General features: G+C 31.1%; 1 protein-coding gene across 1 annotated transcript; it reads left to right on the top strand.

Moving 5' to 3' along the window:
• Nucleotides 1–1,457: 1,457 nt before the first annotated feature.
• LOC133684700 (polyphenol oxidase, chloroplastic-like) lies at nucleotides 1,458–3,382 on the top strand. Its single transcript, XM_062106853.1, has one exon. The coding sequence runs from the start codon at nucleotides 1,489–1,491 to the stop codon at nucleotides 3,232–3,234; it is 1,746 nt and encodes a 581-aa protein (XP_061962837.1). The 5' UTR covers nucleotides 1,458–1,488; the 3' UTR covers nucleotides 3,235–3,382.
• The last annotated feature ends 17,885 nt before the right edge of the window (nucleotides 3,383–21,267 follow it).

Raw genomic sequence — 21,267 nt, 5'->3', positions numbered from 1 at the left:
TCACACAGGAGGCACAACCAAAGCCTCAGTTTTGTCTAAAATAGAAAAAAATCATTACTGTCATTTAAATCTCTTATAAAAAGAACAATAAACATTGCTTTTGTAAAAAACAATTATATATATATCAGTAATGTTAGCATATCTCTTTCTTGGCTTGATTTTTTATAAAGTTTCACTATACTAAGTAAGTAAACTTATCCTCTCTCTTTTTTTAACCATTAATGGTTTAGATTAATTTATTGAAATAATCTTTATTTGTTATATAATTAAAATAATTTTTTTTTTAAGTTTGAGGTATTATAGTTCCACTATTCAACCCTATTACATCCGTGCACGGTGGTCAAATTACAACATCTTTTTTTACCCTTGGAGAAGATTCGATTCGTGACATGCTTAGTGTCGACAAAATGTATACCAACTTTTTCAAAAAAAAACAAATTGCTTCATCCATTATGTAACAAAATGTGTCCTTTCATGATTTAACATTTTTATCTATTTCTTTTTCTTTTCATTTTTTACTCTTATGGCCTTTATCTTAGTGTCGACCGCTTTCTAATCATGTTTTATAATTATTAATGTCAAGACATTGGTTTAATGATTATAGAGGTTAGCTCCATTATTTGATTTTATGAATTTAAATTTTAATCAATATTAAAAAAAAAATTGTACAGCAGGCTAACGTATAGGATGTGTTTTTAAAATTGTTATACAGGAAATTTAACAGGTATTTAAATGTGTAATATCAGTTTTTTAAAAAATATTTTTTGTTTAAAAATATAATAAAATAATATTTTTTTAAAAAAATTATTTTTAACAAAATAATCTGAACACGTAAATAGAATAAGTTATCCACATGCTCAGAAGGCTATAGCTGTGGAAAAGGCTATAGCTCGAAGATTAAATGAATTTTTGAATCACATTCACATGCTCACAAGGTTCAATGGACATTTGAATCTGACCACATAAATGCAATAAGTATAAAAGGACAACGACAACAGAACATGTTGGATGCAGAATTTCATGTCTGTTCCTGTGAGGTTGTGTCATGTATTTGTAAAAGTTATTTTATTTGAAAATATATTACATAAAAATTTTTATATTAAAACATTAAAATTATAAAATATATATATATAAAAATATTATTTTTTGTATATAAATATATTTTAAAAAAAATAAAAACAATCGTAATCCTAAATTTGTATTGAATGGTTCCCTCTATTAGCTTCTTTTAATTTAATATTTTTTTTAATTAATATTAGTATTCCAGTTAGTTTAAGTATATTTTAATTAATCACATAGATTTTAAAATTAATAATTATACAAGTATATAATAGGTACAAAGGTAAACATAACCATTTAAGTGAAGAAAAAAAATTAATAAAAAGATTTACAGATCACATTCACTCGGATTGAGATTATTTTAATGGAAGCCACAGATTTCTTATAAAAGGTATCCAAGAATCCTTCACCCCCACACCAAACCAAACTATGGCTTCCTGTATCTCTCTTTCCAGTAGCATCCCTTTAGCTGCCTCCTCTTTCTTGCCTTCCTTCCCAAAAACACACCGAGTTTCCAGAATTAAAAAGCCTAACCGTCACAATATCCCGATTGTTTCTTGCAAATCAGGCAACAATGATCATGAACAAAACCCTGCCACCAGAAGAGATCTGCTCATTGGTCTCGGTGGACTCTATGGAGCAACTAGTCTTCGTGATCCATTTGCCTATGCTAACCCCATTGCACCACCAGACATAACTCAATGTGAGCTAGTTACCCTGCCAACCGAAAGTGACCCCTCGAACTGTTGCCCTCCAACATCCACAAAGATCAAAAACTTCAAATTCCCTTCTGCGTCCTCCCCAATGCGCATTAGGCCTGCTGCTCATTTAGTTGATAAAGCCTACGTAGCTAAATACGCCAAAGCCATTGCACTGATGAAAAGTCTTCCTGACGATGATCCACGTAGCTTCAAGAGCCAAGCCGACGTTCACTGTGCTTATTGTGATGGTGCTTATCACCAAGCAGGCTTTCCTGATTTAGACCTTCAAATTCACTTCTCGTGGCTCTTCTTTCCCTGGCATAGACTCTATTTATACTACTTCGAAAGAATCTTGGGTAAACTGATTGATGATCCAACTTTCGCTTTGCCTTTCTGGAATTGGGATGCCCCTGCCGGCATGCAAATGCCAGCCATTTTTACTGACCCCAAATCACCACTTTATGACCCCCTTCGCGACGCGAATCACCAACCTCCGACACTGCTTGATCTTAATTACGCGAAAGGAGATGCGAATCCAGACCCTGCAAAAGCAGAGGAATTGTATGCAAGCAATCTTAACGTAATGTACAGGCAAATGGTGTCCGGTGCCACGAAGCCTACTCTCTTTTTTGGAAAACCATATCGTGCTGGTGATGATCCAAGCCCTGGAATGGGTACAATTGAGACCACCCCACACACTCAGATTCACTACTGGACCGGCGACCCCAATCAAACTAACGGGGAAAATATGGGCAATTTCTACTCAGCAGGGAGAGATCCCATATTTTATTGTCATCACTCGAACGTCGACCGAATGTGGGACTTGTGGAAGAAAATACCTGGAGGCAAGCGAAAGGATATCGAGGATCCTGATTGGCTTAATTCAGAGTTTCTTTTCTGGGATGAGAATAAAGAGCTGGTTCGAGTAAAGGTTAAAGATACTCTTGACACCAAGAAGCTAAGATATGGCTTTCAAGATGTTCCTATTCCTTGGCTGAAAACTAGAGCAACACCAAAATTAACACGGCAGGAAAAATCACGTCGTTCAGCTAAAAAAAGCGTTGTATTAACACCAATTAGTGCATTCCCTGTTGTCTTGGATAAAGTCATAAGTGTGGAGGTTTCCAGGCCAAAGAAATCAAGAAGCGCGACGGAGAAAGAAGATGAAGATGAAGTTTTAGTTATTGAAGGGATTGAGTATGAAGAAAATCAATTAATTAAGTTCGATGTGCTCGTCAACGATGAACCTGATTCACCTGGTGGACCAGACAAGTCCGAGTTTGCAGGAAGTTTCGTCAATGTGCCTCACAAGCATGCAAAAAAATCAAAGACAACTATGGTATTGGGGATTACAGGATTGTTGGAAGATCTGGAAGCTGAAGGAGATGATACCCTTGTGGTGACTTTAGTGCCTCGGACTGGTGGTGATTTTGTTACCGTTGCTAATGTCAAGATTGAGTTTGTCGCTGACTGATCATGGTGATGAGAGGACATATGCTACCATTTTCTTTTCTCTTCTTTTCTTTTTTTCCTTTTGCCTTTTCTTGTTTTTTCTCTTTCTACTCCTCGACCCCGAAAAGTACCTTCTATGAGAAATTGGAAGATGTCTCCCTTTTTTACAATGTGCGTGGTCCAGCCAGCTTGCAATATCCCTGAAAACTGGCAAAGCAACAGAGTATGAAGAACACAATAGAAAATCCTCGGCAATAGATGAAACAAAGGAACCCTCTTATTCAATTCCTAATTTGTTGATACCACCAACTACACAACCCTAAAAATAACAAAATTTTAAATCTTTAACTAGAAATAGCACAAACCTACAAACAAAAACCAATCCAAGACTAAAAATTAAGTTTTCTATGTAGCTCTAGTTTATATTTGCAATTAAGTTTTGAATTTTAATAATATTTCATTCTAATTATGTTTTTAATTCTAAGCAGTTGTAAGAGAAAACAAAGGAGAGGAAAATACTCCAATTAAGGTATTTTCCAACCTCAAAATTGTTAAACTTGGTTTTTATGTGTTCGATTGACAAGGAGATTTATTTGACGGTGATAAAAAGCCTTAACATAGCAGAAGAAAGAAGATCAAGAATTCAATAATATAAAGATTTTTTTATTTGGTTGGGTTTTAAAGGTTTTTTTTTTTTGGCTAATTTAGATGTATTTTGAGATTGAAAATAAGTTTACAGAGGTTGTTAGCTTAATGTTTTGATGTTTGGACGGGAAAATGAAAGATTTCGATTTGCACAACCAAAACTATAGTCTTGTAATTTTCTAGCAGCCAAATGATTGTTGAAAATATTAATTGGTCAAAAAAATTTGGGAAAATTAACTTGACCGTTTTGTAATTTAATCATCTTTCCCTTTGCCTCTATTCTTTAAAAAATTATGATTTACATTTCGAAGTTCATAAGTTCCTAAAACTTCACCGCACGCCAAAACAAATTAACAAAAAATATTAAATTATTTACAAGATTGTCATTATATTTTATTTAATAACTAAAAAGCTCTTGAAATGTTAAATAAATTACCACAATTTTGTTTTTTAAAAAAACTACATGTTGAAAATCTTACCCTAGCTCCATCTCTTCTCTTGTTTTCTTTTAGCCACCACAATCACCTTACATCTATCATCTCTCTTATCTACACCTTCATAGATATCAATGTAGCCCAATATAAAAGCTACCTTACGTCCTTCTGTAATAACACACGCACAACTACACTAGCCACCCAATATCCTTCTACTATACAAAGCAAGTAACAATTAAACTTGTGTTATCACCCTCACTGATAAACAACTTCCACACTTGAACACTCACATTTCAATATTTGTTGTAAGAGATAGTAGAGTTTTTGGCTCTTCTCGTTAACAAAGGAAAAATATTTTCTTCAAACATTCAAACTATCAAAAAAGCACATCCTGACCACCAATTCACATCAAAACACTACAAATTTACAAGTCTCAGACAACTGATAAAAGGGAAAAATTCCCTTAGTTTACAATCTTAAAAAGGAAATAAAAATACCAATTCTTTAAGACTCCAAATCAAATCTCATAGATACTAAATTTGAAGAAGAAACAATTAATTAAGAATTTAAGATGACAAAACAAAGCCCTTACCAACCAAACCCAAGAATTACAACCTTATGTGTAAAAATAATTATAACAGTTCTATTAGGAAGTAGAATCATGACTCAATATAGATAAAATTACAACACAAATAATTTAAACCTGCCATAAATTCCAATCGTTTTCCAAATCCTTAAAAAAGCATAAGAACCCATCTAAAAAAACACAAACCCATCATTTTTTAATCAATAACTAATTTTTCAAAGTGGTTTTCATGTTGTTTTGAACTTTACAGTAGGGACAAAAGCTCATGTGGTGTCATAATAATGGATGGGCCATTAGTATCCATATATCAAATCAATTTATACTCAGAGTGATCAAGTGTGTACCCATGTATTTAAGCAATTTGTACTGGCCATTATCTCCAATTTCTAAATCCTAACTCTAACCCTAATTTTTCAATAATTGCTTGAAGCATACCTTCTATTTTAACAATAACCCCTTTAATCATGCCACATCTCCAAAATCTTGAAAGTAAAAATCTTTATCGGAGAACCTACCATACTCTTATAAAATAAACTACAAATTAATGACATAACTAAATGAGTCTTGGACCTGAAGAGAGAAAGAAAAAGGTGATGGGTGGGATCAATTTTTTAGAACAGCGCTTCACTAGGAGAGGAAGTGCTTGTTACAAGCATTTCAGTTTTAAATATGAAAGTGTAAAGGGCCATGTGGAAGTGGATCTCTAAAATTGGTGATGTTTTGCAAACCCATAATAAGAGAGATTATGTTGGAATAGAGAGAGAGAGAGATATTGTGTTTGAAAAAAGATAATTTTTTATATGTTCTTGGGTGTTTTTATATGTAATATACAAGGATAATTTGGTCCTTTTATTTTATTTGAGAAATTATTTTGACTAATAATGTAACTAAAATTTTAAAAAAGCATAGGCAAAGTAAAAAAAAAAGAACTAAACTATAATCAAGTTCATCAATGTCCTTGCCAGCGATGAACTTGATTCACCTGGTGGATCAGACAAGTTCGGTGGTGATCTTGTTACCATTGATAGTGTCAAGATTGAGTTTGTTGCTGATTGATCATGATGATGATGGGGGTTATGCTACCATTTTCTTTTCTTCTTTTTTTCCTTAATCTTCTTTCTCTTTCTATGTTAGTATTTAGTGAGTTTTCTCTCTTTTCTTTCAATTTAGATACAATAATGATTTCTTAGATTTGTTCCCCCCCCTCCCAGAAAATAAAAAAAAAGTTCAAAACAAATCAGTTGTGATTTCTTTTCTTTATTAAAAAAATCCATCTTCCTCTAAACTTTTATGTGTATGGCTACGCGTTGGGCTAGATGAGCCTGTATAGAAATATAAAACCTGAACTGAGCATCCATCTTGTTTGATAAAGTAGATGTATACGACCTGAATTAAATCACCTTGTTCAAAATTCAAGTGATAAAAGTTGAATACTTTAGAGATTTGTAAGGCTATTGATAATCTTCATAATAATATTTTTCCACCCACTGAACAATACAATTGTTAACATATATATACACAAGATTGCAGGTTTGAATTTAGAAACAAAGCTAAGATTACGCCTAGCATTTACACTGCATGTACACTAAGGATTGTTTGTTGTTACAGGCTTGATATTAGGCTTGTATGACGGTTTCATGATTCTGTGCAGGAGGCAAGGAATCATGTGCTTGATCTGTGGTGATTTCCTTTATACGCTCCGGCAAGATGGATGAGCCATCAGCTAAGCTAATTTTGAGCAGTAGATAATGCAAATGTTGGCGTGACAGAGGCTTGGTTAGCAAATCTGCTAGCTGATCATGAGTATTGACAAGATGGACATTAAGAATCTTCTTCTGAACCATATCGCGTACAAAGTGGAGGTTAATCTGAATATGTTTCATCAGTGAATGCTGAATTGGATTAAAACTGAGGTGTGTGGCTCCTAGGTTATCACATTATAGTCATGGTGGAGCATTGATAGGTAGAAAAAGTTCTTTGAATAGGGATAGCAGCCATAGAGTTTCAGACATAGCAGTGGCAAGAGAACAATACTCAGCTTCAGTTGACAATCAGGCGACGACGAGTTGTTTTTTTTAGCTCCAAGAGATGGGATTTGACCCAAGAAAGGTAATGTAAGCCGAAGTTGAAGTGCGATCATCATAATTTACATCCCAGTCAGCATCAACAAAGGTGGTAACAACAAATGATAAATGGCGATTAATGTGAATGCCAAGGAAAATCTTTTTTTTAGATAACAGAGCAAACGTTTTGCAGCTACCTAGTGAGTGAATGTGGGTTGATGTATAAACTGTGACAACTTATTGACAACGAAGCAAATATCAAGACGGGTAAGGGACAGATATTGTAAACCACCGATGATACTTTGAAATTCAATGTTATTGCAGTGAGTTGTTCCATCATTGAGCTTTAGTTGTACCGAAGTGGACATAGGAGAGGATACATCCTTAGCACCCTACATGTTGGTTTTGGAGAGAAGATCCTGTATGTATTTGTGTTGAGATAGAAACAGCTCAGTTGTTGTTAGTATGGCATCCAATCACAGAAAGTAATTAAGAGTGCCCATATCCTTTAAGGAGAATTGAATGCCAAGCTTATGAATTATATGAGTTAGAAATGATGAAGTATTTCCAGTGATGACCAGATCATCCATGTAGACCAACAGATAACACAAAACAGCTTCACTCTGATAGATGAATAATGAAGGATCAGCTTTTGAATTTTAAAATCCTAGATGCATACGGGCCAGTTTCAGAGCAGAGTACCAGGCACGAGGAGCCTGTTTAAGTCCATAAATTGCCTTGTTTAACTTGCAGACATGATGTGGATTAGTTGCATCTTGGAACCCTGGTGGTTATGTTATGTACACGGTCTCTTGCAGTTTCCCATGCAGAAAAGCATTATTTACATCTAGTTGCCTTAATGACCAGCCTTTCATGACAACCACGATGAGAACTGTTCTGATGGTGGCAGGCTTTACAATAGGGCTGAATTTTTCACTATAGTCCAATCCAGGTCATTGATCATATCCTTTTGCAACTAGACGCTCTTTAAACCGAGCTATAGAACCATCAGATATTCATTTGACCCGATAAACCCATTTACACCCTACGAATTTGCAGTTAAGAAGTGGCGATACTAGTTCCCATGTACCATGTCTCATGAGAGCTGTGAGTTCCTCAGACATCGTTATCCTCCAGTTTGGCTCACGTAGAGCCTGTCTCATACAAGTTGGCTCAGCAGTGTTAGGAAAGGGGTGTTTTGTGGTGGTGTGAACCTGTTTGGGTTTATAGATATTATTCATTGATCTGGTGACCATTGAGTGAGTATGGGTGGGTGCAGGGTTTGGGGAATGATGGGATAAGGAGGAGGAAGCTGCATAGAGGACTAATAAGGATGGGTAACAAGGAACATGCAACGGTGATGGGGATGGCATAAGATTATTGAAAACAGAGCATTCTGGAGGTGAAAATGTAGATGTGAGATCACGAGAATTAAAGAAGAAATAGGGAGATTCATTACCTGAGTAGGAGGTTAGAATGGGTGCCTTTGTCGAAGTCACTAGTGGAGGCTCAGAAGGTGATGATGAATTGCCATGGACAGAGGAGGCACTTGTCGGGCGGGAGATGGATATTTGGCTGGAAAAGAGACCATTTTTATTTCATTAAAGAGAACAAGGCGGGAGTGGTATAATCTGTTTGTCAAAGGATCAAGACAATTGTAGGCATTTTGAGTAAAGGAGCAGCCAACAAAAATACAGGGAATAGATTTTGGTTGTAACTTGTTTGTGTTATATCGCCAGGTGAGAGGGAAACAAAGACAACCAAATTTTTTTAGCTTGTGATAATATGGAAGCTGTGTAAATAAGATTTTAAACGATGATTTATGGTGAAGGAGAGGTGTGGGCTAACGGTTAATGAGGTATGCGGTAGTGGAAAAGGCATAGGGCCAATATTGTAGCGGGAGGGAGGTATCATATAATAGTGTAAGACCGGTTTCTACTAAGTGACGATGGCATCGCTCAGAAACACCATTTTATTGCGATGTATGAGGGGCTGTGGTGTAACGGCTAATTCCATTGGTTGTAAAATAATGTTTTAAGAAAACAAATTCACCACCATTATCTGAATAGACAGATTTGATTTTTAATTGGAACCGGTTTTCAACAAGATTTTTTAACAGGGAAAATATTGTGCGAACACTGGATTTTGTTTCCATATGGTAAAACCAAATATACTTCGTGAAATAGTCAACAAAAATGAAATAGTAATGGGCCCCCAGTGATACCAGTTGTACTGGAGGGAGCCCACACATCAGTATAAATTAAGTTAAGATGAGCATGCTTGGAAAGACTATTTGGACGAAATGGTTGTCTGTGAGCTTTATAATAGAAGAAGATGAACAAAGAGAAAGATTATTTTTATATTGTGGGAATGGAAAAGGAGCTGATAAGGTGAGTGACCATTTTATGAGATGGATGCCCAAGACGTTTGTGTCACCCGTCAATGGAGATTCTTTCATGCATATTGGCAACTATTGTAGGAGAAAACTTCACCATTGACTTCGGAAGGGTGTATACACCATTTTCACACGCTCCTTGGAATAGAACTGCTCCCGTGATTTGATCCTTAACAAGAAAAAAAGAGGGGTGAAGCTCAACAAAAACATGATTTTGACGAGTAAATTGGTGAGCAGATATAAAGTTTTTTTGTATATTGAGAACATAAAGAATATCATTTAAATGAAAAGTACGGTTAGAAGAGTGAAGAAGTGAGGAGCTAATATGAGGGACAGACAAACCTGAACTATCACTAATGATAACTTTATCAGTACCATCGTATTCGGAGTGAATAGATAGATTAGCAAGATCATCGATAATATTATGAGACGCTACTGAGTCTATAAGCCCTTTTGTGTCCTGTGCTAATGAGGTGGAAGTGCAGTTTGTTGTTGGTGTGTTGTATTGAATGTGACTGCAATGTTTTGCAGTATGGCCCATGCGATCACACAGTTGGCATTTGGGGGGCAAGCGACGTAGGCCATGATTTTTGTTGTTGTCTCTTTGATTTCTAGTGTTGCAATAGTGAGTTAAAGCCTTGTTTCTTTGTCCATATGACCTATCAAATGAGTATGGCTTTGTGGGAGTTTTAAAGAAAGAACTGTCTTTACTATAAGGGGCCTTTCTGTGCGTGTAATTGGCAGAGGGAATTAGTTGATGAGAGGAGGCTTCAAGGTGACAAAGGTATACATCATGACTGATAAGGAGATCATGAAGTTCCTTAAATGCGAGTGGTCGTTCTCATGCAAGAATAGGACCTGTAATTTCACGTAAATCAGTTCCCAGGCCGTTGAGTATGTAAAGTGTTAGATCATCTTTAGAGATTGGGTGATCTATAAGGGAGATTTCTTCTGCCAAAGATTTTACAGAGTGGAGGTACGCTTGAATTGACTAGTTGCCCTTCTTTATCATGGTGAGTTCTTCCTTGAGTTGCATTGCTCTGGTTCTGGACTTGCTTGCATACAGTGTATGTAATTTATGTCATGCTTTATTTGATGTTTTGGCTATAGAGATAAGAGGTGTGATGACAGTAGATGTAGATGCTAGAATGGAACTGAGGATAAGCTTATCCTGCCTTATCCAATGAGTTCGTTGGACACCACATATTGATGCACTAGTGGGTATGGGGTAGACTTTTTCTCCAGTAACATAATCAAGGAGATCATACCCAATGAGCAAAGCTTCAAATTGGGCGCGCAATTGAAGAAATGTAGAGGGAGTGAGTTTATCATTTATCTAAGATGTGATGTTGAGAGCAATTAGAGGTATTTTAGTTGAAGATGGTGGAGTTAAGATTGAGTTATGGTTGTGAGGGATCGAGTTCTCGTTGGATATTTTTTTGCTCTGATACCATGATAAAAGTTGAATACTTTAAAGATTTGTAAAGCTATTGATAATCTTCAGAATAATATTTTTCCACCCACTGAACAATACAATTGTTAACATATATATATATATATATATATATATATATATATATATATATATATATAGAGAGAGAGAGAGAGAGAGAGAGAGAGAGAGAGAGAGAGAGAGAGAGGATTGCAAGTTTGAATTTAGAAACAAAGCTAATATTACACCTAGCATTTATATTGATGATTGTTTGTTGTTACAGGCTTGATATTAAGCTTGTATGACGGTTTCATGATTATGTGCAAGGAGGTAAGGAATCATGTGATTCATCTTTGATGATTTTTTTTATATCAAGGAGGTTAATCTTATTAACTTAAATGTTTTTTTAATTAAAATATTATTATTTTAAATTTTTTAAAATGAAAAATAAATATGATTTTAAAAAAAAATCTAATTTTTTTTATAAACCAGCTTAAACTAAATTTCAAATTAAAATTACCAAGTTAACCTGAGGTTTTATATGACTAGGCCTAAATGGACAAACAAAAAGTAAATGATAAAAGTTATGAGATGGAAAAGAAAAGGAGAGCAGAAAATGTATATTCCCCGTTAAATTTATAATTATCCTTAGCTTCAACGTATTTACCTTTACTATACTATGATACATTATCAGGAGTAAGTTAGTCTTTTATCCTTGATGTCTTGAAATATTTCTTGAGGTTTATTTTTATTTAATTATTTATAATTTTAAATAAATATTTTTATGGAAATATATATATATATAGTAAGTTAGTCATTTTTTTTACTCATGTTTTTTACCAAAATAATTTTTATTAGTAGCGTGTTTGTTTAATTAAAACTATAGGTAATTAAAATAATTTTTCTCTCTCTTTTTTTTGTTTTCAGTATCCTAGAGGCGGCTTGAAATCCATGTTCAAGCTTTTTCTTGTTTTTATTCTCTTTGGTGAGTTTCAATTTTTTCTCTTCTATCATAAGTTCAATTAATGGGCCCTATCCCATTGTTTTCTTTAAAGACTTCAGTAGATTTGTGACGCCTAGTTAAAGGTCGGAAGAAATAACTTGCTTTCTCTATTCAATAAAATAAAATAATAATAAAAAATAAAACCTCTCTCATTCTTATCCGATAAAGGAAAAGGACAAAATATATGGGGTGGAAAAGAAAAGGAGAAAGGAGAACAATATATATATATATATATATATATATATATATATATATATATATATATATATATATGTATGTATGTATTTTTATATTTTGAAATGAAAATATAAAAATGGTGTTATTAATTTATACTTTGCCTTTGATCATGGATAATACATTACATTTCATGGAACCGTTACTTTAATTAAAAACCCAGCAACACCGTGAAGGAAAAAAAATAAAAATAAAAGCAAGAAGAAGAGGAATAAGAGTGCAAGACCCCGAAAGGTACTTCCTACCTCGTGAATGATCTTATGAGAAATTGGAAGATCTCTCCCTTTTTTACACTGACGCCGCGCTTCATCATCGTAGGTGGGTTTACTAATGCGGCGGACGCAAGTTATAGAAAACCTCTCTCATCATCGTTAGTGTTTCGATTAAAAAAGAGGAGGTTTTTCCTTCTACTTTTAAGAGGAAAAAAAAAGCCAAATTTTATAAAATTCTCATTGCAATGGACAGATAAATAGCCAATTTTCTACACCTCTCGCCTGTACTACAACATGATATACAGTATAATTAGTACAAAAACGCAAGGCAGTACCGTGTTAGAGGTTTTTTGTTTCTTTTTTTCTTTTTTCTTTCAAAAGTGAACTATATATCTTATTCCCAAAAAAAATCTGCATTTTTCTATTCGTAAAATCGTTTTTGAAAAGGCAACGTAGTTTTACTTCTATTTCCATAGAGCAAATATTACTAAAAAAAAGATTAAAATTCAATCACGTGTGTTTGTGAAAATTAAGTATATACCTAGATACATAACATAAATCATTAAAACTAGGTGTGATTATTTTTAATTTGTTTGGTTTTGAGGTGAAAAGAACAAACAAATCATAAATTTTAGATTTTAGATTTTATACTCGGAACTGAAAACCAATCTAAACTTTAAACCTCTAGGATTTTAAAAATAAAATAAATTAAAATTAAAATGAATTTAAATATGTGATCAATATGTAAGAAAAGGAAATAATAGTATGGAAAAGTGTTGTTGTAAACCCCGGTTAAAAATCAATAACATTAATATAAAACGGTTTAAATCCAAAAATAAACTAAATGATGAAAAAATATATATATTTTTTGGAATAAAAAAATGATCCCGAGAATTTATTATAATAACTTATACGATCCATGCAAAGATGGCACAAGAAAATTCAGATTTTGGTGTAAAATCATTTACTGACCAGTTTTACACTATCAAGTATAATTCTCAATATAATTATTGTATCATGTTGAAATCTTACAAGAAGTCTCCTAACATAGTTTTCTATCTTAGATTAAAATTTTAGAGCATTCAGAGTATAAAAAAGTATCGATAATTGGATAGAAAATAACATGTGGGCTCAATTGTTAAGATTTATTATCCAAAAGAATTTAAAATATTATGAAGATTACCTGCTATAGCAAATAAATAAAAATAAAAATGAGTTTAAATAGGTGTTCAATAGGTTAGAAAAAGAAAGAATGGTATGAAAAAATATTGATATAAACCTCAGTTAAAAATAAATAACACCTTGCACACCTAATTTGCAGAATTTATGAGAGCACACCTTATTAGTATGGTATTACACTGCTCACACCTAATTCTCTATTGAGAATTTATGGGCACATTCTTTATTTGTTTGACATTATGCGACCACCTACTGGTATTACGAGATGGACACCCACTTCTTCGTTGTGGAGCTGAGGGTGCATAAATTATTAGCACGAGCGTCTACATGTCTCATTAATGACTAGGACGATGCTATCATATCTATCAATCAATAGCATAACATAATAACTAACAATTTATTTTACAAGTTGCCCATGCAATAAAAATAATTATTTTTATTAATAATTATATTAATTTTTAAAATTAAATTTATCATCAATATATATAATTTATATTCATATTGTTTTTTTATATTTATACTTTATAGAAATTTAAACAAAATAAAAAATGCTTTAAATTTCATTAGCCTCGCATTGACCTGTTGAATGAATGGGCTTGTTGAATGAATGAGTTTATAAATAATCCAGTCTTCTTAATAGAAATGATATAAATTAGGAGATTATTAAAGTATTTTTGTCTATTTTAATTTTAGATGATGAAGAGATATGTTTTGATGATAAGAATATCCTTCATAGAAATGATCAACTATTGAAATGTTTAGTTGGTGACTTTCCCTACATACCATCACAAGATCAAAATCTTTATTTCATTTTAATGATAGAGATAGTGTTTGATTTATGTTTTTTTTTGTTAAAACATTTTACTTTCATAATATTTTGATATTTTATTTAAGTTAAATTATTTTAAGTTAAAGTTCTATTTAATCTTAACTATTTAGGAATATTTTAAATTTTAAAATTATATTTGTTTGACATTGTGTTTGTATTGCATAATTTATAATTAATTTATCTAAAATTTAAATTATATTTATTGAATTTTATATATATATATATATATATATATATATGAACAATACAATCTCCTAGTAACACCCAAAATACATTGAACCTCAAATATTCTATTTTAATTAAAATAACAAAACACTTACCAAAAACAGAATTCATAACCTCGAAGACAACTAGTTGCCATCATTGTCCTTCTTCCAGTCTAATATAGCATGTGAAGAAAATGCTGGACGCATTCAATTGCACCACTAACGTCGCTGTCAGCCTGTGCCTCCACTGGTGACCGTAATTAATATGGTTATCCTCGACACAGACACTTGCTATGCGACGACAGTTTTTTTTCTAAATGCCAAAAAAAAAAAATGGACTGGATTGTCGTCTAGGCATTTAAAGGCGGGATAACGAATATCCCATTGCTAATAGAGTCCAAAATATCAATTCTGCCTTTGAATTCTTGTCGTGAACTATGGACAGCTAAAAGTCTTCCATTTATTATTGTTTAATTCGAAAGTACAGCCTTTCTGTGAAGTTTTTCTGTGAACTTTTTCTAGTTACTTGTTTATGTTTAATCTATGATTTTAGTCGTTTGGTTCGGTAAGAAAACATGCAAAAGGAAAAAATCATTGATTTTATATTATTTTATAATCATTTCATTTGAATGTGCTTATATAAAATAAATTTTAAAATATTATTTTAATACATTAAAAAAATCATTGGTACATATTTATATTTTATATTATTTACTTTTGTATTATTATATTTGTCGTGTCATAATTGATAAAGTGATTAAGATTCATGAAACCTATCCTATATCAAAGAAAAAAAGAGAAGAAGATGACGAGGAAGTGCCTGATGGATGACGACACGTCATGATCAAACCGGCTCGATGCAAGTGATGAAAGAAAACTGTCCCGCTCGACACAGGATAACTACTGGTCCACCGTGGACAGATTGGTGCGTTGGCTGACATCAAACACGGTGCGAAAGTTCAAACTGAAATTTGATTGAAGTGTTTGATGAGTGCCGTGAATTGATTGACCATTGCCCAGTGGACCATGCTTTCATTGACTACTACCACTTCAGTTTTACCAACCACATATTTGTCGTTTCTCAAAAAAAAAAATTATTTTTTATTTTAAATTAATATTTTTATATATGTAAAATATAAATTTTAAAAATAAAAAATATTATATTAATATATTTCTAAATATAAAACATTTTAAAAAATAACTAGTACACGTCATTACCTACCATATATATATATATATATATATATATATATATATATATATATATATATATTAACAAATTATAGACCCACTTTTTTGACTAGATAATTAACAATAACCAGTTACGTGATTCTCTTGTTCTGTATTTCGAAAGAGCAAATCCGTGAGAGCCTGATTGAATGAATGCACCTGATTGCCTTTATTTTCTTGGTCGACACATTACGTGTTCGAAAGGGAGAGGACACACATCTTCTTTTGCCTTTATTTTCTTATAATTGAAAAATTATTTCATATGTCAATTGTGATAGGTTACATTAAAGAGTCAAGGATTGTTGTAAGTTAATATCATGTTGAATTAAATAGTTAAGATTGGATTTCATGGAAAAAACTTAAGGGTTGTGATGTGATATATATATATATATATATATATATATATATATATATATATATATATATATATATATATCCAAAACAAGAGCAACACGCATCATAATTTTGAATGACCAAGTATTAGGTGAGTGCTTGTTTGTTATGTCTTAAAATTATTTTTCATTTGTTTTGTTTTTAATATATTAATATTAAAAATCAAAACAAAATTAAAAAAAATATTTTTTAATATATTTTTAATTAAAAAATATTTTAAAAAAATATTTCTGACTGTATTAGCATAGATTCACCATCAAAGCATAGTTATTAAACCCGGCCTGGGGGTTGACCCGGCCTGGGGGTTGACCCGGCCCAGGGGCTGGGTCCCGGGTTTCATGGGTCAACCCGGGTCAACTCGGGTCAACCCGGGAAAATTAAAAAAAATTAAAATTTTAATATTTCATATGAAAAAATCCATGTAAATATAGATTATATATATTATGAAGTTTAAAAGAATATTTTAAAAAGTTTTTTATCCCACATTAAAAAAATATAACTTTTTTCACGGGAACATAGAGTATATATCACTATATATACTAATGGGTTTCAAATCCCACATTGAAAAAACATAACTTTTTTCATGGGAACATATAGTATATATATGAATGGGTTTCAAATCCCACATTGAAAAGATATTATGTTATCCTTTTAAGTTGAAGTATTTAAACCAAAAGGTTTTTTATCCCACATCGAAAAAACATGATTTTTTTTCTTGGAAACATCGACTATATATACTAATGGGTTTCAAATCCCACATCGAAAAAACATAACTTTTTTCATGGGAACATGGAGTATATATATGAATGAGTTTCAAATCTCACATTGAAAAGATACTATGTTATCCTTTTAAATTGAAGTATTTAAATCAAAATGTTTTTTATCCCACATCGAAAAAACATGATTTTTTTCTTGGGAACATGGAGTATATATATTAATGAGTTTCAAATCCCACATTGAAAAAATATAACTTTTTTCACAGGAACATAGAGTATATATATATATGAATGGGTTTCAAATTCCACATTGAAAAGATACTATGTTATCCTTTTAAGTTGAAGTATTTAAACCAAAAGGTTTTTTTATCCTACATCGAAAAAACATGATTTTTTTATTGGGAACATAGAGTATATATACTAATGAGTTTCAAATCCCACATCGAAAAAACATAACTTTTTTCATGGGAACATAGAGTATATATATATGAATGGGTTTCAAATTCCACATTGAAAAGATACTATGTTATCCTTTTAAGTTGAAGTATTTAAACCAAAAGGTTTTTTATCCTACATCGAAAAAACATGATTTTTTTATTGGGAACATAGAGTATATATACTAATGGGTTTCAAATCCCACATCGAAAAAACATAACTTTTTTCATGGGAACATAGAGTATATTTATGAAAGGGTTTCAAATCCCACATTGAAAAGATATTATGTTATCCTTTTAAGTTGAAGTATTTAAACCAAAAGCTTTTTTATCCCATATCGAAAAAACATGATTTTTTTCTTGGGAACATAGAGTATATATACTAATGGGTTTCAAATCCCACATCGAAAAAACATAACTTTTTTCATGAGAACATGGAGTATATATATGAAAGGGTTTCAAATCCCACATTGAAAAGATACTATGTTATCTTTTTAAGTTGAAGTATTTAAACCAAAAGGTTTTTTATCCCACATTGAAAAAACATGACTTTTTTCTTGGGAACATAGAGTATATATACCAATGGGTTTCAAATTCCACATTTGAAAAAAAAAAAACACCGGGTCTCAACCGGGTTCGCCCGGGTCCCGAGTCGACCCGCCGGGTCACCCGGGTTTGACCGGGCTGTTTCCACAGCCGATCTTTTACTAAACCCGGATCGGTCCAGCCACCGGGTCGACCTGCCGGGCCGGGCTGGGTTTAATAACAGTGCATCAAAGTACATGATGAACTATTTATTTTCTCATGACCTCAGTATTGTTTAATATTGTATTAATAATTATTTTTTAAAATATTTTTTATTTAAAAATATATAAAATAATATTTTTTATTTTTTTAATAATTTATTTTTAATATCAACACATCAAAATAATTTTAAAATAAAAAATAATAATTTTTTTATAAAAACACAATTCCATCATGAAAACAAACATTATCCTCGCAATTTGAACGGTTGCTATCGTTGCTATTTTCCCTACTATACAGGATTTGCTTTACAGCTAGATTGATGTTTACGTGGCTGGAGTTTTTATTTTTATTTTTGTTTAAAATTAATTTTTTTAGATTTTTTTAATATATTATATTAAAAATAAAAAAAATATCATTTTAATTTATTTATAAATAAAAAATCTTTTAAAATATAATTTTTACCATCCTCTTAGATACACACACAAAAAAAATACATATTTGATAATACTTAAATGAACTTGTTTATTTTTGTATTTTAATAGTGTTTTTAAAAAATTAAATTTTATTTTTATTTTTTTGTTTTAAATTAATTTTTTATATATATTTTTAAATTATTTTGATATATTAATATTAAAAATAATTTTTAAAAAATAAAAAAATATTTTAATATATTTAAAATAAAAACACATTAAAAACCACACTTCCAGACATCTTAAGCACGTTTGCGGTGCTATGTCCATGTGTATGCAGCGTATGCATAAATACAGGGGCGGAGCAAGAAAAAAAATTTAGGAGGGGCCAATAAAAATTTAGGAGGGGTCAAAAAAAATTTTAATTAGTTTTATTATATATTTATAAGAGAGGGATATTTTTTTGCAGGGCCCGCCCCCCTCCCTCCGTCACTACATAAATATTTTGATGAAATAATTTTTATTAAAAAAAAATTATTGAAGCTATCACTATATGTGATGTGATAGTTGATATATTGGAATTGCTAATAATCACGTTTGCGCATCTATCAAGGGTTTCTCTTCGATACCTTAGCACTGAGACTGCTTAGATATCTCTTATTAGAAAGTATATGAGAAAGCGGTATAAATTATATTTTTAAAAATATTATTATTATATATTTTAATATAAAAAATTATTTAAAAAACAATTATTATTACAATATCAAATATATCTTTAATAATTAGACAGGGCTAAGTTAGTTCACGCTTAAATATTTTGTTATTTACTATTAATGAGGTTTTATTTTAATCTTTTAGATCATAACAACCGGTTATTCCTAATTTAGAATTTTCCAACACTAGAAGGTGCTATTAATATATTAATTTTTTTACTATTTGTACTTGTAGGTGATCTATTCTATATCATTTATATTATTTTACATTCTTTAGGTTCTTTGTTAGGTCATTAATCAAACACCCTAATACCATATTAAATGTAAATAGTTGGGTTTAGGTTCTATTCCAAAAACTTAAATCTTATTGTGGATCCTTCATTTTCAATATTATATGTTAATATTCTATTTTATGTAATCGAAGTGAGATTTGTTGTTTTAACACTACCTTTTTTTTAAAAAAAAAAAGTTTATTAAGTAGCTTGGATTTTTTTAAGCTTCGATAACATATTATATTTATTCTATTCAAGACACTTAAATCTTATCATGGTGTTATTTATAATCGATCTCAACATTATTTTTTTTATTTTGTAGTGAACAATTAGTATTCTTACTTAATTAACATTTAGATCATTATTAGAAAATCAACAAATATAAACGAAAATACTAACCGAATTTTTCCATCTATATATGATGACCTTTACCAACAGAAAATTGCTTAATAGTTAGTTGTAGATTAAGTGGTGGGGTCACGTAGTTCATCTAAGAATGCCTATACACTTATGAGATAAGTGGTACCTCGTGGACAATCATGTCAAAATTAGACTAAGCTTATTGTAGAGTCCATTATGTAGGCATACGATATTCAAAATGAGTTGGAGCACTTTTAAATATTTTCATTAGAGTTCTTGTTACTATAATATATCTTAAAAATTTCATTCTAGGTGTTCAGACAAATAGAGTGCCCTAATCAACTTTCTCTTAACTTGTAATATATTTTATTGAGTAGATCAGTCAAAGCTTGTATGGTCTTATTGAGTTCACAAGAAGCCACTTATGATTGTTTAGAGCCTGACCAAACTAACTATGACCATTTGACCATGCCATCAAGACCTAAAAAAAAAATAACTAAGCTTGTGTGGTCTTATTGAGTTCATAAGAAGCCACTTATAATTGTTTAGAGTCTGATCAAACTAACTATGACCATTTGATCATGCCATCAAGACCTAAAAAAAGATAACTATAAGGTTATGCTAGAAGCATGAAAATGATATTGTACATGCTCTATAGTCAATGAGTGGTTAAATATGACACAAACTTTATTCATGTAAAACATATATTTTTTTTATAAAAGCATTTTTTATCTTTAAAGTTTATTTAAGTTTGACTAATAAGTCTAAAATAAAGATAAAGTTTTTGGAATAAAAATATTTTTCATAGATAATTATAAAGTAATTATAGTTATGAGGATTTATGTTGCATCAAAATATTTTTCCTAACTATGACCATTTGATCATGCCATCAGGACCTAAAAGAAGATAACTATAATAAGGTTATGCTGGAGGCATGAAAATGTTATTGTACATGCTCTATAGTCAATTAGTGGTTAAATATGACACAAATTTTATTCATGTAAAACATATATTTTTTTATAAAAGCATTTTTTATCTTTAAAGTTCATTTAAGTTTGACTAATAAGTCTAAAATAAAGATAAAGTTTTTGGAATAAAAATATTTTTTATAGTTAATTATAAAGTAATTATAGTTATGAGGATTTATGTTGCATCAAAGTATTTCTCCTAAATATTCATGTTTAATTCTCTATTAAGTCTAGAAATTAATTAGAGTTATGATTCTGATTCATATCATGTTTTTTTTTTCTTTATGAAAGGAAATAAATGTTTTAATAAGTTAAATTATTAGGAATTAATGGAATTAATATAAGTACATGCTTGTTAGATGATAAATATAATACACTGACCCGTTTAAGAATCTCATAAGGAAAGATTACCCATATCTATAAAAAGACTCATGTTGAAGTTGTGTGAAAGATCTTTAAACTTGAGATTACCAATTTATTTATGAAAATACTATGTTTTAATCTTGACTACAAATTTCCTTAATCAAAGGCAAAAAAATATGCATATATTATGTATAATATAAACTATATGAAGATATTTAAGTGATTAAAAGA

Source organism: Populus nigra, chromosome 1 (genome assembly GCF_951802175.1).
Source record: "Populus nigra chromosome 1, ddPopNigr1.1, whole genome shotgun sequence".
NCBI classification, from domain to species: domain Eukaryota; kingdom Viridiplantae; phylum Streptophyta; class Magnoliopsida; order Malpighiales; family Salicaceae; genus Populus; species Populus nigra.
This window is presented reverse-complemented; position numbering and strand designations above follow the sequence as displayed.